This window comes from Stigmatopora argus, chromosome 24, assembly GCF_051989625.1.
Source record: "Stigmatopora argus isolate UIUO_Sarg chromosome 24, RoL_Sarg_1.0, whole genome shotgun sequence".
NCBI classification, from domain to species: domain Eukaryota; kingdom Metazoa; phylum Chordata; class Actinopteri; order Syngnathiformes; family Syngnathidae; genus Stigmatopora; species Stigmatopora argus.
Window position 1 is genome coordinate 2,630,921 of NC_135410.1, and position 18,833 is coordinate 2,649,753.

Here is an 18,833-nt window from a genome sequence, read left to right on the forward strand (position 1 = left end):
CATGCAGTGGATCATGGTAACAGAGCAGCGGTGAGGAAATTCAACATCAACGAATCCATGGTTGGTAAATGGAGAAAGCAGGAGAAGGAGCTTCGCAAAGTCAACAAGAGGAAGCTGAGTTTCCGTGGGAACAAGGCAAGGTGGCCCGACTTGGAAGATCATCTTGAGCGCTGGATTCTTGATCTAAGAACAGCTGGGAGAAACGTCTCCACAGTCACCATTCGACTGAAGGCAAAAGCGCTCGCGGAAGAATTGAAAATTGAACATTTCGAAGGAGGACCGTCGTGGTGCTTTTGTTTTATGAAACGGCACCATCTGGCGATCAGAGTGAGGACAACCGTGGCGCAGCAACTTCCGGCGGACTACATTGACAAGCTAGCCGTTTTCCGCACCTACTGCTCCAAGCTGATTGCCGACAAACTTATACAGCCAAACCACATAACCAACATGGACAAGGTGCCGCTGACTTTCGACATGCCGATGAACCACACTGTCGAGAGGAAGGGGACCAGCACGGTGGCGATACGAACAACGGGGCACGAGAAGTCGGCTTTTACTGTCGTTCTCGCTTGCCATGCTAATGGGCAGAAGCTACCACCAATGGTGATCTTCAAGCGAAAGACTCTGCCTAAAAAAAAGTTTCCAGCCGGCGTCATCGTGAAGGTGAATCCAAAGGGCTGGATGGATGAGGAGAAAATGAGAGACTGGCTACGTGACGTGTATGTCAAGCGACCAGATGGATTTTTTCACGGCTCGCCGTCTGTTTTGATTTGCGACTCCATGCGTGCTCATCTCGCAGCAACGGTTAAAAACCAGGTCATGAAAATGAACTCAGAGCTTGCCGTCATTCCCGGAGGCTTGACCAAAGAATTACAGCCGCTGGACATCAGCATCAACCGGGCTTTCAAATCAAAGTTACGAGCGGCGTGGGAGCAGTGGATGATCGCTGGCGAACACAGCTTCACGAAAAGTGGCAGGCAGCGCCGGGCTTCTTACGCTACGATTTGTCAATGGATCGTTGCCGCCTGGGCGAACGTGTCTGCTTGCACGGTTGTTCGAGCTTTTGCCAAAGCCGGCATAATTTCTAAGGAGCCACATGGAAATGACGGTGACTCTGAGAACAAAGAGAGGGGACCCGGCTTTTTGGAAGGCTCGTTTGGGCAATTGTTCAATTCGGACACAGAAGATGAGGAGTTTGAGGGATTTGAAGGTGATGATGACTTGAGTAAGTTGTAAAATGTACAAATAAAGCACTACCGAACTCAGTTTTGCTTCCGTTGCCTTTTTAAAGCGTGTTTTTAGCGTGTGGGTGTAGCGCGCAAGAACTATATTTCCCAGCAGTCACTGCGCACCGGAACCCGGAAATAAGATGCTTCCGGTAGTCAGCGCTATTGCGTTTCGATGTTCATCCATATATAATATATAATATATATGCGTCTAATGAAACGGTGCGTGCTTTGTGTGTCTAAAATACAGAAATAGCACTCGTTACTGACACTGCGGCGTAAAATACGATGCGCCGAATAGTCGTGAAAATACGGTAATCCACCAATTCAAGAACTAAATATTCCTCAGGTTTTACATGATTTGACCACTAATCTTCTAACATGTATTTAGAGATAATTTGTGAAAAAGCTTTGACCTAGGAAGCTGCCATAGCTGAGGGGCACAATTTTAGTGGATAAAGATTTTTAGGTTGCTAAACATAGCTCTAAGCCGCCTCGTGGTGTAATGGTTCACTCGCCACACTTTGCTGCGGGCAGCCGCGGGCTCAATTCCCACTGGTGGCGGAATGATTGGGGGCGTGGATGGTCGTTTGTCTCTCTGTGTGCCCTACGACTCACTGGCGACCAGTCTAGGGGGTGTAGTCCGCCTTTCATCCAAAGCCAGCTGGGTTAGGCTCTCCCGCAACCCTTTCGAGGCTGGGTGGTATGGAAGATGAATGAATGAATAAACATAGCTCTGGTATCAGAAATGTGCATAGTGTTAGTCTTCTTTTATTTGTTCTGAAAGATTTTTGGACAGAGCACAGACAAGACACAGATAAATTTCAGTGGTCACTTCTCAATGGTTTATTTGGCACCCACGTGTTATCTGACTCCAATTTTTAAATTCTCCCAGTGGGCGTTAACTTAAACGTTTGTTGAGGAAAAAGATTGTCAAGATATGACACCTTTCTTCCAACTAAAGGAACAAGATATTTAGACAGGTCAGAAAAAGCTTTTACAATATTTTGTTTCTCTTTGAACAACTTTTATGACTGCCAGAACACATGATTAATTGTTTATACTGCAAATACTAGAGTCCTGTAGTACTCACACAATACTGTGAAGAATCAGGACAAACACAATGATCAGATAGAAGCAATCACTTTGATCAGTAAGCATGAACAATCCTACATTCTGGTGGGAAATTATATTTCGAATATGACACAAACCTTTAAGTTAATTTTTATAGCAAATAATTCATAACAATAGTTCAGGTAAGACTATAGTAAAAAAAAAGTTCCTCCCATATCCCAAAACAAGTTTGGACTGATTATGCTTATGTATGTCAATAGCAGCTCTACTGGGCTGGACCAGTACGTATATAGTTCTCATCTCATTTTTTGCATCGCTTCATCCTCATTAGGGTCACTGGGGGTGCTGGAGCCTATCCCAGCTGGCTCCGGGCCAGAGGCACGGGACACCCTGAATTGGTGTCCAGCCGATCAAAGGGCACAAGGAGACAGACAAAATTGCACACTCACACCCAATTTAGAGTGTCCAATCCGCCTACCATTCATGTTTTTGGAATGTGGGAGGAAACCGGAGTACCCGGAGGAAACCCACATAGGCCCGGAGAACATGCAAACTCCACACAGGTGGACGTGACCTGGATTTGAACCCAGGATAAAAGACCTGTGAGGCAGACGTTTTGGGATTACATTTTTGGGGGAATATAAATAATACCAATTCAAACCTTTCTTTATTTTTTTGGGTTGCAAAAACATTCTGATTGAATATCGTGTTGTAACGCTTGTTGTAAAGCTTGTTTCAAATCAAATAACAAAGCAAAATTTTGTGTCACGCCTTTGGTGATGTTGTGGCGTAGAAGCATGGAGTGGACCCAAATGCAGGGAAGTATGCAATGGACGAGTTGAATGCGCAAACAAAACTTTAATAACTGAGGCAGGAGTCTTAGAAAATAACAACGACAAAATCAGTCCTGACGGAACAACATGAGGGAATTTGGAAACATGGAACGTGGAAACAATGGAGAGTAAATCAGACGATCCGACAAAGACAAAACAATCATGTGAGGTTTAAATAGACAGGACTGGAACTGAAAATGGGGTTTCACAATACAGTGGTACCTCGTCACACGACCGCTCGTCATACAAAATTCTCGTCTTACGACGGAAATTTCGATCGAATAATTCGCCCGTCATGCGATCAAAATTTCGTGATGCGACCAAGCTTTTTTGCATATCTTTCGTGTATAACAATATCTACGAGCACTGAACGATTAATTCAGACGAGTTTCTCCTCCTACGCATCTACCAGGAAACGCACAACGCGCATGCGCGGGCAAAAAGAGGGCTTTCTGGGTAATGAAGTATACTCGTGCACACAACGCCGATAGGCAATGGCACTCTTTCTCAGAATGAAACTTCATTACCCACAATCAATACGTGGGTAAGCTGAGCTGTTGCATTTCCTGTTATTTTTATTATCTAATACGAGGAGTATTATATTACTTCTCGTTCGCTGCTCCTAAGAACATCAGCGGCACTGGCTCGCAATTCCCTCTTTGTAATATTTCTGGTCGCAACTCTCGCATAGGCGCCGTTCAAAGCGGTTGCAACCAGAGCCATTTCAACGAGGGAGTTGCGAGCCGGTCTTTATGAGCAGCGGAGCGAGTTATTCTATTGTGAGGACATTTGTGTGAATCATTTTCGGAATATTTTGAAAAAACATGCATACATACTCATACATACCTATATATAAACGTATATATGCATACATACACATAGATGTACATGTATACATACGGTAGGTCTTAACACATTTTTTTGTTAAAGAGCCTGACAGCTGATGGGAGGAAGGATCTGCGGAGTGAGGGTTTAGGGAGCTATTGCAACTGGCTGCCGCTTTGAACGGCGCCTTTGGAATACAGTGGTACCTCGAGATACGAGCTTAATCCGTTCCGGGACTGAGCTCGTATGACAAGTTACTCGTAACTCGAGGTAAAGTTTCCCATTGAAATGAATGGGAAACAAATTAATTCGTTCCAACTCTCTGAAAAAAACACCAAAAACAGGATATTGGATTGAAAAAAAATGTTTTATTTCTTATAATTCGCCATATATTGACAAAGTAATAAATAACGAGTGGTTTAATAGAAATAAAGTGTTTAATCTAACTAAAATTGGGCGGATTTCGCCGAGGGGAAAGGGGCTTCGGTTTTTTTTTTCTTCCACACAACGCACTCGTAAACAGAACAAACACTCCACCCTCACGTTCGCTATCGATGGGCTGTTTGCTGTCGTACTATTCCCTTCAAAATATTCCGAAAATGATGCACACAAATGTCCTCACAATCGGCGATCGCACCGCTGCTCATGGGAGCTTCGGGGGCGCTGGCTAGCGGCTCCCTTTTAGCTTGTAGCATCTGTGTTCGCATCCCCTCGAACGGCGCCTATGATAGAGTTGCTACCGGGGATGCTTTTGCGAGCACGAGTATACTTCATTACCCAGAAAGCCCTCTTTTCACCGCGCATGCGCGTTGTGCGTTTCCTGGTCTGAATACCTCATCCGGTGCTCGTAAATATTGTTATACACGAAAGATATGCCAAAAAAAATGCCATGGCAACCTGGCTTGGTCGCATCACGAAACTTTGACCGCATCACGGGCGAATTATTCGATCGAAATTTCCCCCGTAAGACGAGCATTCCGTAAGACGAGCATTCCGTATGACGAACGGTCGTATGACGAGGTACCACTGTATTGGCATGAGAGTATGACTACTTTCATTCCCTCGAATTTCGTACATAATGTAGACCATACATTGCCGTAATAATCGAAAAACTGCGAAATAGGATCATAACTATTTATTCTATTATTTGTACATGTTGTCACACCCATACAATATAAAAAAATGTAGATGCTAAATGATATACAATTATATGCACATGTTAATACTGTAATGTTTATTTATTTATTTACTAATATTTATAAATAAAATGTATGTAGAATGAATGTATAAATACTGTGCTCAACTCGGACAATAGCTCTTCTCTGCTTAATCTCAATCTCTGAATTGAAGATGATGAAAATGATGATTTAGCATGCAGGTTATAGACAGCTGGGTGGCCGGGCAGCTGAGTGGTTAGTGCGCTGGTCTCACAGTGGGGGTCCTGGGTTCAAATCCAGGTCAGTCCCCCTTTGCATGTTGTTCCTGGGCCTGCATGGGTTTTCTCTGGGTTCTCCGGTTTCCTCCCACATGCCAAAAACCTGCATGGTAGGCTGATTGGACACTCTAAATTGCGTTCGGTACGAGTGTAAGCGTGCCCTGCGATCTGCTGGCCACCGATTCAGGGTGTCCCCTGCCTCTGGCTCGAAATCAGATGTGATAGGCTCCAGCACCCCCCGTGGACATAGTGAGGATAAGACAGTTCAGAAAATGAATGAATAAATTACAGTGGTACCTCAACATACGAGTGCCCCGACATATGAGTGCCCGACATACGAGCAATTTGAGATACGAGTAAAATTTTGAGCAAATATTTATCTTGAGATACGAGACAAATTTTGATATACGAGCAGACAGCGGACGCAAGAGGCTGCTCATAAGAACATCATGGGCACTGTCTCTGTTCCCGCAACTCCCTCATGTAATGTCTCTGTGGTCGCAACTCCCTCTTGCAATGTCTCTGCGAGCACTGGATGGAGCGTTGCATTTTTTCAGTGTTTTTTTCCCGTTAGTCAGTGCGAATGGCGTATATACTGCTTCTTGTTGGCAAATGATCTTGCGTTATCCTATTGTGAGGACATCTGTGTGCATCGTTTTGGGAATATTTTAAAGGGAATACAAAAGCAAACAATCAATAGGTTGCATGTGTAAGTCAGGGGGGAGGCGGGGCAAATAGAGCCAACCTGGCCGGGAAAGGTATCAAAATTTAAAACAAAATTAGAATTAAGTTTAGTGTAAAGTTAGATTAAACTTATTTTTGAGTGTGTCTGCATCGTTATCCAAGTCCATTTAAATTTGTTTGTATTATCTTACGAGCGCGTTGCCGTGCAGTCAGGGTGAAGGCGGGGCAAATAAAGCCAAGCTGGGAGAAGATGGGTATCAAAATTTAAAACAAAATTAGAATTAAGTTTGGTGTAAGGTTAGATTAAATTTATTTTTGAGTGTCTGCATCGTAATCCAAGTTCATCTAAATTTGTTTATGTTATATTACGAGCGCATTGCCATGCAAAAAGTCCCCCCCTCTCTCCCCCCTCTCTCCCCCCTCTCTCTGTCCGTCTCTCTCTCTCCCCCCTGCGAAATAATTTTAGTACTATTAAACACATTTTAGTAATATTAAACCACTAGTTATTTGTTACTTTGTTAATAGATGGCGAATTGGAACAAATAAAAATGTTTTTCCAATCCAATATCCTGTTTTGGGTGTTTTTTCAGAGGGTTGGAACGAATAAATTTGTTTTTAGTTCATTTCTATGGGAAACGTTCGTTTGAGGTACGAGAATATCGACATACGAGCTCAATCCCGGAACGCATTAAGCTCGTATCTCGAGGTACCACTGTATTGAGAGTTTTATTCCAAGTCAGGCTCCTAGCCGTCCTATAAACTCAGAGGGCTCTATTTTCAGATTAGGGTGAGGGCGTCTGCCATAAGGTCATTTTTGACATTTTTTTATATATATTTTTTATTTGGATACTTGTTCTATACTAAGTCGCCAATGTTAAAGCTGAGAAGTGGAGGACAATAGTACTGTTACTAATGTGCTCATAGTATGAAGTAGCTATGATATTTATTATTTTGCTTGTCTTCCTTCCTTTCAAGAGCGTTTCAAAACAGGTGATGCGTGTTCTCTGCAGAATGCACTGCAGGGAAAATAAACATTTATAATCATGAATGCTCATGATCTATTTGTAATCAACCTACGCATTTTGATAGTAGGCTAATATAGATAGCTAAATAGAGCATGTGTTGCCTGCATTATAAGGGTTTTAATTTTTTTGCGGCTCCAGAAATATTTGTTTTTTTCATCCAAGGTGGCTCTTTCAACATTTTGGGTTGCCGACCCCTGCTTTAATATATGATAAATAAAAATGTTTGTGTGATTTAACAAGTGAAGAATATGCAATTGGGCGGCCCGGCGGCTGACTGGTTAGCGTGTCGGCCTCACAATGGGGGAGCTGGGTTCAAATCCAGGTCGGTCCACCTGTTTGGAGTTTGCATGTTCTCTGGTCCTGTGTGGGTTTTGTTTGGGTACTCCGGTTTCCTCCCACATTCCAAAGACATGCATGATAGGCTGATTGGACACTCTAAATTGCCCCAAGGTGTGAGTGTGAGTGTGAATGGTTGTTTGTCTCCTTGTGCCCTGCGATTGGCTGGCCACCAATTCAGCGTGTCCCCCATCTCTGGCCCGAAGTCAGCTGGGATAGGCTTCAGCACCCCCCGTGACCCTAGTGAGGATAAAGCGGTTCAGAAAATGAGATGAGATGAGAAAATGCAATTGATTCCTCAAGTGGAATTTTGTAGTACTGCGAGGTTGTGATGTGCCAACAGGTGTTGGGTGCTGTCAGAGATTGCTGTGGCCTTGGATATCACCTGCTGATGTATAGTCCAGGTCACAGTTCCCTTGTTGTTACAAGACACTTCCCTTCCATGCAACTAAAAATAATTCAGAAAATTTGTTGGTTGCTTACCTCAAGTTCAATGTGTTTAAGTTCCCAGAAGCAGCGCATGGTCCCCACCTTCTCCAGGTGTCTATAGAAGGCCAGGCGACCAAAACGAAGGCTGTTGCTGCGGTTGCGGATAGCCTTAAGCCCTTCCATTTTCTCCACAATGGGGGACATGGGAATAGGTGGCGGTACTGCTGATTCGAGACTTTTTCCATTCTTCATTCCTGGCCCGGTACAAGGAAACCTTTTGTCTGACCTGCAATTACAACAAACCATCTAACAATCTAGATTTCAAAACATCGTGTCACATTCTGCTGCTTGTTTGTTATTTTTCACTGAGGTTTGTGACTTCCTTTTCTTTTTTAAATGTTTTTTGATCTTAATAAATACATATTGAGCCGCCTCGTGGTGTAGACTGTAGAGGATCACTCAACTGATTTCGGTGCGGGCAGGCGTGGGCTCGATTCCTGCCGGTGGTGGTATGATTGTGAGTGCATATGGCCGTTTGTCTCTCTGTGTGCCCTACGACTGACTGGTGACCAGTCTAGAATGTAGTCTGCCTTTCACCTGAAGTCAGCTGGGTTAGAGTCTAACAACCCCCACAACCCTGTCGAGAATGCACGGTATGGGAGATGAATGAATATTAACATGTCTCCTTGGTTTGAATCATCTGCTTCAGGGTCCAAACTTCTGACTCTGTGGACCGTAACTGTTAGGTTTATCCAATTGTAGGTTTATCCTTAGGTATTTCCAATTCAGCTGTCAATAAAAAAGGCATCTGTAGTCACATCATCATTTAATTCTTGCAAGAAGAGAATACATCCCGCCGCTCGGCCGATCAAGATTATTCTAACGAGTGGCATTATGTCCTGCCCATTTAAGGCCTCAAATCAAAACAATTACAAGGTTATCGACTCGATCCAATTGCGTAAGCAAGAAACAAAACAATTCTATAATCAAGCAAACCTAGCGTCAAACTAGCGTCACAAATTAAAACAATATGCTTGATAGCCATCCGCTGAACCAACAACAATTTAAGCGTCCTTCACAGATCTTCATTGCGAACTTGCATCTGGGGAAAGGGTTGAGGCGTATCTTCCAGTAATCAGTCCTCGGAGCAAGGACTCAGTGTATTGTTTTATGTCTTTGCGAACTTGTATCTCTCGCTGGACCCAGCTGTCCTGGAGAGCGACCTTGGCGTAAGCGTTTGTCTTCACATATTAATTCAACTCTAACATAAAAGCGATCAACACATATATATATATATATTGTTTAATATAGTTACCTATTTAGGATGAGGCTTTATATTCATTGCAAACACATTTATAATAATGATTACTCCAACATTCCCCCCTATATTATAAATTTGCACATGATCCCCTTAATAAAACTTCCTTTCAGCTTTATTCCATTAATTCCAAATGAACATATAGTAACATCCCAGAATAAACCCAACATTCCCCCCTTTTATTATATGTTCGTTATTTATTTTATGGCAAATCCAAGAAGAGAGGGATATCTCCGTTGGCTGTTTTAATTTTACCCGCTTAGGCCCTACTCGTTCGGCAGGTCTGAAAGCAGAAAAACAAAATCATTTCATTTCAAATCATTTTTCATCCTCGGAATTACCATGCTCTTGAAATTCACTGCTTCCCTCAGTACGTCTCATCAACAGAGGATATAATTCATGCAATTTAGAATTTGTAGGGGCAATCGCAGTGGTCATAAGTCGGCTTATCAAAGATCTTAAGCAGGGAATAATACAACACCCACATATGTCAAAATCGTAGCAAAAAGGGCTACGGAAAATGCGACAGATTGGGCCAAATCCAAAGGGCTTATGCCACCAGCTCCAGGCGGATTCTCTGACTCCAGAATGCTTCTTCATATTGCGGTTGAGGGTCTGCAGGCCACTAATGGCTTGGGTGAGGGACCCACCGGGTGACGTGTTGTTCGGTATGAAGGTGCAACATTGATCTCCAAACATTGCACACACGCCCCCTTGCTCCGCAAGCAGCATATCAACTGCTATGCGATCCTGGAACGCCATAAGACTGGTGGCTGCCAATTGTTCCTTTATCGCCACAAATCCCTGTTCAGTATAGTTTCCAAGTTTTTGGACATTGTAATGCAGGTAATGTATCCGATCAACATTTTTGTTTGGAGTAATTAAAAGAAAAATATACTCCCAACCTGCTGCGATCTGATTAGCCAACTTATACTCATCTGGTACGCCCCGTGGATGCCAATCGCATCAATGTATGTCGGATCACCCTCTCTCCATGCCGATCGACGCCGTCGCGAGGGGCCCGCCATAATACCGGATTTCTGTGCAGCCAATTGTATCTCCTCTACTGTAGATGGAAAAACAGACACTGGTAATAGCAGTGAGACCAAGGCACAAAGTCCTGCTGCATTTTGGCAGGCGTCGTATAATTTGTTTTGGCCGCACCACCACCATAGGTCAGAACGTGGTACCAGGGTGTAGTCGGTTTTAGGACGTGGGCACACCACGTCTCATTTATCGCCTCCAGCTTCAGACCATGCCCTGTAAGGTTTTAAGCAGGTAAAATGATTTAAAAGCGACATGTGTTGAAAAGTTAGGCTTGTCCTTTGCTGCTCTTGTAACTGGGTAGACATTATTCCATTTCTCACAATTGGGGCTTACATTTTTATTTGTCATTATCTCCATTACACAATCAGGAGTAATTTGCGCGGGCACTACTCGTAAGAGAGGGCGGGGCCCCATACATGTTATGCAGGTTTGATTTAAAGTAATAGCTGCATTTTCCATCAACAATAACCATTTTTTTTCTTACCGCCTCCCGTTTGGGAACTCCCTGTTGCGGAAATGAATTCTCTGGTCATCTCAGATTTTAATTTTACTATGGCGGATCCGGGTGTTTCCATCTCTGACGATTTTCTCACCGTCTCATAGACATGGTCATTGTTGTTGAGACACAATTGTAGAATTTTGTAAAAAGAGTCTTCTCCACCTGCCCATGGACTTAGGAAAAACGTCAGACAAGGATCCACAAGTTAATTTGTCAGTCTGAATAATGATTTGTAATGCCCCCACCGTATGGTTTCATTTTATCGAAGGCCTGATGGTTTTTTCGCACGGGTGTGTCATCCAAGCTTGCCAATCTAGACCAGTTTCTGCAACAAGGTTTCCCCAATCTGTTTAAATCCATATGTATCCTTTGAAATGGATATGTAGCTTTTGTAGCTTGACATGAGGGGGAATCGCCCGTGTTTTGGCCATATATCTGCATATAGATTGAATATATATAACCTCCCCCTTTTTTGAGGCATGAAATTTACCATGACTCAAAATGGTAGCCCTCCTAGATAAGTCTTTTGTTTTTGTTTAGTCCCCCAGGTTCCCAAAATTTCGCATTGCAGAAATCAAAAAAATTTCATTAGGCGAAATTCTTTTCTTTTTGTTTCTGTCCTACTCTGCCACCGCCGTCCTTGAAAGGCTTATCAGCGATTTCAGAAATATTCCACCTTGATATTAGAATATTGATATATCTTGGTGGCCAGCCAATTAAAACACAAAAGACAGACACTCATCCACGCTCGCACTCATAATCAAGGAATTTAGAGTGCTCCCCCAATCATCCATAATTTTGGTTTGTTGGAGTAAAACTGGAGTACCCAGAGAAAACCTACGAATTCTTGAGGACACCAGGAATACTCCACACTCCGGAAGGTCTGGATCCACTCCGCATTAGTAGATCCTCGAACCGCAAGATTGATGCCTGAAGAAACTAGATAATTAATGTATTAGATCCACATGCCACATATCTAAAAATAGAAATTTGTTCAATTGCCACCGCCCCTTACCCCAGTCAGTCAGCATGTAGACTGCCAAGCGAGTGGCTGTGATTAACTATCTATTCGCCAATAATGCAATAACGGAAAAGTTGTGACACATTGAAACACACACACCCCCTTTTAGTATTTTAACCGTTTGTAAAAACTTTATCTCAATGTTATGGATTAAGTTACACCCCCTTTCAATGTTATCGAATTTTGCCCATTCTAGTCAACCCATCTACTTAAAGCATTTCTCCAAGGTTGATATTTTATAATTTGGAGATGTTATTTTTAAAACAGACATTATTTCATCACTTGTTTCACACCATGAAAGGACCCACCTGAATTTGTTGTAGATATTCCCCTTTATCTAAGCTTGTTATTGCCAATCGTTATCACCGTAACATTCAGGTGTATTAACCCCATAATTGCAATGCAGTAAGTTTTGGCTAAATTCTTAATTTGTATGCCCCTAAAGCAATAGGCAGTAAAGTCCCAATAGTCATCAATATGACCTATACCAAAGCATATGCCCCCTTCAGGTCAAACAGGGAACGTCTTTTGTGCACTTAAAGACGCTCCATGCTTCTTCTAGGGAAACCATGCCTATCCTAAATCAATTATCTTATCTACCCCAGCCAGGTTCAATTTACCTAATAATTTGGACGAATGCCACGAAATTTCTCATGCCATTTCTGCATTGTTAAATTCATGTCTGATCTCTTTAACAACCAAATAACTCTTAGTACCTAAAACATAATTTGTAAATCACCCCATACTATGTTTACTTAAGATAAGAGCTATTTCTTATAGCTTTCTGTTACCACAAGGAAAATCTACAATAATTAAATTAGAGAAATCAACCTTTTACTAGGCATTTCCTGATTACAATTTTCAATGCTTAATAAAGGACCCTCAAATTGTCACCAATATGCCATAATATTGTAAAAAAAAAAATCCATTCATTTTTCTTTAACCAGCCAATCACCTATATTGAAGTATTTTGAACAATCCAACCATTCAAAAACTGTAATAATATCGTTTTATCCTCCAAAACTAGCTCTCTTCAATCAAGAGCCCTTTGAACTTCACAAAAAATAAAATAATAATAATCATAATAGCATTATTCCCAATTCCAAAGCTTTTACCAAATCATTTTTTTTAAACAGATTTGCTATCTTATTAAATCCCAAAAATAAATGCGAAGGTCATTGCGGAAACCCTGCTGCTTTTATTATGAAGTGTTTAACGGAAGCGCGCTCTTAGCCGCTAACTGTGACCTTCACGTATGCTGCGAAGCAGCTTATCTTTTGTTGACATTCCTAAGTGCTCTCTTTTTCTTTTTGAGCACAATGCTTCGCCTCCTGTGCACAATTATAACGCTTTTTAGAGAAGACTAAATTAATTACACTCCCGATATCCAACTATATCACAATATTTTGCCAAGACCCCATAATCACAATATGCTGCAAGCATAACTATATCATAGCAAAAACCCATTTCTGCCCTCAAGTTTGCTTCAGCACCCCAAGGCCAATTATTGTTCTCCACGGAAGGGGTGCCCCAAAAATTTTAGTCGCTTGTGCGGTCCGCGCGCATACTATACTGTATTATAATGTCTAACACCGTCAAATCAGCCGCACCAAAACAGAGCGCTTCCCCCGCAATCGACGCATTATTTGGCAAGTTTAGAGTATGACAAAAACGCAGTTTTGGCAACCCCGCTAAACATTTAATTGGCTGTTTTGTATTTCTGTTAACCAAAATATTCCCGCTAGCAGACGGGAATGAAACCAGGATAAGCCACAATAAGCCATTTCATTCCAGTACATTGACAGTACATTTAGATACTATTAAAAAGTATGTCTAGCACTTGGAAATAACCATTTAAATTGCTGTTTTACAACTTTCAGCATCATACAAAAAATTCCAATTGAATTCATTCACAAAGAATGTGATCTCTGGTTTAAAATTAGCTCCACCTCCTCATGTTCAAAATCCTCATTAAAATCATTTTGAGCAGGCCTGTCTTTGTTTTTAGAGACCTTTTTGTCCAGGCAATCACGCGATATATGCCCCAATTCTCCGCGCTATCTTTTATTTTTATTTTACACAACGGACCCGTTTTATCACTCTTCTTTCTGTGGAACAAGTCGCCTCGCTTGTATCTCCCTTCACATATTATATAGATTACTTCTATGCTTAGTGCGTATTTTATCCCGCAGGTTTTAATATTTCATGCATATTTAAGCTGGCCAGCAAACCCATATTTGTTTATCCATAAATTTAGGTGTTTAACCCTTGTAGCGCTTTGATTTTCAACAAATTTCAAAATCCCCATTCTTTGATATTTGAGCTGCCCATTTTGAAGGGAGCTCGCGTGCACTCAGTTATCAGTTAGCAAATTTCTTTTCCGCGGAAGGACACACGTAACACACGCAACACGTAACACACGCAACACAAATGTATACCCTAGCCTGATATACTGTCAGAGTTATATTTGTACCTTTCCGGACCGCGGCACAGGACACCCCGAACTGCCCCTAGTTTTATAGACTCATGCTCTGTCTCTTTACCTGGCAGCGACTAGTATACCCAGGGTTTTTACGCAGTCCCCTGGACGCGAGTCGCATTTAAAAAATGGACCTCACGTGCAATGCCCCTTCGCGCATTTGGAACCCGTCAACAAACGCAGACATTCACGTGGACTTACCAGATATGACCCCAGATGTCTCTTTCAGAGGGTTAGTCGTCGAAACCGTCGAGAACCCAGGCGCTCCTTCGAGTTATCCAGCCCGGAAAAGGGTATTTAAGCGCCGTGCCGGGTTTTCCAGATATCGAACGGAAGCGACCTGGATTCTGCTTCGGTATCTTGACCACAGGCTCGAAGGACCAAATGTTAGGTTTATCCAATTGTAGGTTTATCCTTAGGTATTTCCAATTCAGCTGTCAATAAAAAAGGCATCTGTAGTCACATCATCATTTAATTCTTGCAAGAAGAGAATACATCCCGCCGCTCGGCCGATCAAGATTATTCTAACGAGTGGCATTATGTCCTGCCCATTTAAGGCCTCAAATCAAAACAATTACAAGGTTATCGACTCGATCCAATTGCGTAAGCAAGAAACAAAACAATTCCATAATCAAGCAAACCTAGCGTCAAACTAGCGTCACAAATTAAAACAATATGCTTGATAGCCATCCGGTGAACCAACAACAATTTAAGCGTCCTTCACAGATCTTCATTGCGAACTTGCATCTGGGGAAAGGGTTGAGGCGTATCTTCCAGTAATCAGTCCTCGGAGCAAGGACTCAGTGTATTGTTTTATGTCTTTGCAAACTTGTATCTCTCGCTGGACCCAGCTGTCCTGGAGAGCGACCTTGGCGTAAGCGTTTGTCTTCACATATTAATTCAACTCTAACGTAAAAGCGATCAACACATATATATATATATTGTTTAATATAGTTACACATTTAGGATGAGGCTTTATATTCATTGCAAACACATTTATAATAATGATTACTCCAACAGTAACAAGTCTCCCATGAAGGACCATAGAAGTGATACTTTTAAGTGTTCTCTGAAAATGAATATGTTCCTGCAAGTTTCAAAATTACAAAATATTTGTTTATTTTAAAATTATTTTTTATGATTTAAGATGCTTTTTTTTATTTTTCATTCATTTTCTGAACTGCTTATCCTCACAAGAGGGCACAGGGATTGCTGTAGCCTATCCCACCTAACTTCGGGCAGTAGACGGGGGACACCTTGGACTGGTTGCAAACAAAGCGCAAGGCCGTTTTTGGTTACGATTTGGTTAAAAAAAGATAACACAAAAGTCTCTTTTTGTATCCATATGTAATAAATTGCTATTTTCCAAAGTAATGTAATTCATTCAGCCATTGTAGCTCTACAATTAATTAATTGCATAGTCCTTAATTAATCAGATCATTTTTTACCAAGAACTTTTTGCACAGCCTTCATTGATTGTTGTGCAGTGTGTGATGCCGTGTCATTCTCTTGAATCGAGGTTTCTTGAACGTTGTGGGGTTATCTCAAGAATAAATTGTACACAACTCAACCAGGAACTGTGGATGAGTTAATAGAAATAATTCAGGATTAAACTCATAGTATCCCAGTTGAGATATTGCAGTAATCCATCTACAAGATGTAATTTAAAACAGAGAAATCTCATCATTGTCTCTTAAATGGCATGTTTTGAAAGTAAAAATAATGGAATATAGTACACAAACAATTAATATTAAAATTATTTTGTCAAGTACAACAACTGATGAGTTACCATAGTCCATTTTGCAACTGTGTAAATTTGCATTCCTGTACTCAGTGCCACCATGTCAAAGGATTACTCTAAAATCCATATCTGAGTATTCCACACTATGCTTGCCAAATGCTTTGATCCATTCCACCAGTTGGGAGCGGCATCACATTATAAAAGGGATGACTGATGAGATTAAGAAATTCAGCCTGACGCCTGTTTGAGACAGCTGTTTATTTTGCTCTACCTTTTGAGCCCCCAGGGGGGTCATGTAAGATTACTGAGTATATTTTTAGCCCCAGAATGTACATGTCCTGGCTGCGCCATAGAATTAGACAGTCTGAAGTTCAACACAGTGCGTGACTGTCTGATGCAGCCAGGATTCTCCTCCATCCCCAGGGGATTTCTTGGGGTAGGATTTCAGCACTAAAACCACAAGGGTGACCTAGAGTGGACAGCTGGTATTGCTCCTAACAGCCACTCTTTAACTCCAATGATTTACAACCATAATTCTAAAAAAGTAAAGCCACAGTGTTAGTAAACACCAACATCCAACTTTGTTTGTAACATGTCCCCTCTATGAATACTGTAACGTAACTAATATCACAGCATTTGTTTTAATTTTATGGTTTTTATTAATGATGTTATCGTAAATTTGTCAAGTATTGCATTATTTCCTTCTTTTGCATTTGAAAAAGGTATTTTTATTTCTCAATACAAGAGTTATGTACTTTGGTGTTGTTGTTGCAGTGGCGGGCGGTGCATTTTCTGGTAGCGCCTTCAACGTATCAATCCAACCCTCAAAAACTATTTTATGGCTATAAAACCGCTACTGCAGCTACAGCTGCGACACAAAAGATAATCAATAAATTAATGCACAAAAATGGGGTAAAATCCACTTCCTAGCAGCATTTCATGATTAAATACAAATACTGGAGCTTTTTCAGACAGCGATGAACGTCAATGGCGTACGGGCAAACATTGCCCGAAAATGGGGTCAAATCCAGCCAAAAACAGCATTTATTGATTAAATACAAATACTGGAGCTTTTTAGACATCAGAACCGGGCCCGGAGTATCATTTCCCCGGTAAAAAGACAGCGATGAACGTCGATACGTCCATACGTGAAATGACAAAAAATGCACTAAAATGAGGTCAAATCCACTTCCTAGCATAATTTATTGATTGAATACAAATACTGAAGCTTTTGAGACATTACAACCAGGCCAGGGGGGTGATTTTTCCCGGGAAAAGACAGCGATGGACGTCAATGGTGAAACGCCAAAAATTAAACTGGGGTAAAATCCACTTCCTAGCAGCATTTTGTGATTAAATACAAACACTGGAGCTTTTCAGATATCAGAACTTGGCTCACAATTGAAATATTATTTAGGAATATGGCCATATTTTACTCACCAAAAATCCTTTTTACACAATATCCATCCTCCTTTCTTTCTTCCTTCTTTCCTATCGCCATCAAAGCTAATGATGAAAGTCGAGCCTGTCCTGTCATATTTCTGGCATAGTCCGTTTTGAAAATGGCTTTAAATCAAAACAACAATATACTATTTGCTTGTGGAGCTAAGTTAGCACACTGAAAGTGCCGCACACACCATATTCCCGGCTGTAACAGGCTTGCTAGCTTCGGAGTTGACCGCCCTTTCTTAATGATGTCCTTTTTCTTTTCTGGAAAAGTCCGTCTGGAAAATAGCTTTGTGAGAGAAATCTGCAACAGAATTCATTTGTTTTTGCCACTGTCGGCCATGTGGGTGGAGTTTGCGATCTCTGGCTGCTTTGGCCCGCCTACTAACCAATCATAGTTTGTGAAAGCAATGACATGTCCCAGCCAGCAAAATGCTAACGCCTATGAAAAATCATTGTGGGGTTGCCAACTCGAAATCTGATTGGTTAAAAGCAACAGTCTAGTTTAATGCAGCAGAGCCCGCAAGAACTGATTGTGAAGGCTTTGAGGCAGATCTGATCTGGCAACAAATAATGGCTGAAATGTGATTGGTTAAATGCTTCAATATGAAAACACACATCTGGAAGCAGTGCAACCAGGGGGAAAAGCAATGAAAGGAAGCTAACAGACCATTTGGAATAATAAGTATTGATGGACAAAATATAATATGATTCAGATATTTCTTAGGCCAGCAGAGAAGGCCTTGAAGGCCCTGACGGCCCGCCACTGTGTTGTTGTTAGGTCACCACAGGCACCTGACGATTACCCTCAGCAGCGCGAGAGCTGCCACTGGAACGCAGATTAGTTCATCCAGGGGGTAGCCGGAGGTGTGGGGCAGTGCGAATATATCCGGCTGGATGAAAAACGTAGGGCGCCACGTTCCTGGGTGGCAGCTCTGGGTGGTTTTGTTGGATTCGCAGGCCGCGACGGGCGGCCTCTCGGGAGACACCTCATGAAGGTTCCAACTGTTGTCTCCCTGTACTGTGGTTGAAATTACCAAACACGATATTAAATATTCGAATAGGAAGAAGGGCTTGAATGAAGAGGATAATAAGGATTCACTTTAAGGTGGCAGTTGCACATCTTAAGCTACAGATCAATACAGTAAAATTTAAATAGGAATGCTCTTAAAAAAATGAAACAAAATCTCAGTTTGTCACAGACATGGATGAGGTTAGGGTTAGCAACAAATTTATGAAAGGCATCATCTACTGTCAACAATATAATTGAAAATATTTTAAGATGATGGTAAAAATCAATGTAGAAACCAACATTTAAAATTGGTGACCTTCGATTCCTAAGGCATCAATGCATAAAAAATAAACATCCTTGTTTGCATGATATTCCCACATGGTCCATTTACTGTGATCCTTCA

General features: G+C 41.7%; 1 protein-coding gene across 4 annotated transcripts in view; it reads right to left on the minus strand.

Annotated features, from left to right (window-relative positions):
* mylk4b (myosin light chain kinase family, member 4b) overlaps positions 1-18,833 on the minus strand; it is a 67,984-nt gene that overhangs the window by 29,510 nt on the left and 19,641 nt on the right. For all 4 annotated transcript variants that reach the window (XM_077594597.1, XM_077594596.1, XM_077594599.1 and 1 more), the window contains exon 2: positions 7,922-8,153. In XM_077594597.1, coding sequence (XP_077450723.1) covers positions 7,922-8,153 — 232 coding nt within the window. The remainder of the gene's footprint in view (positions 1-7,921; positions 8,154-18,833) is intronic.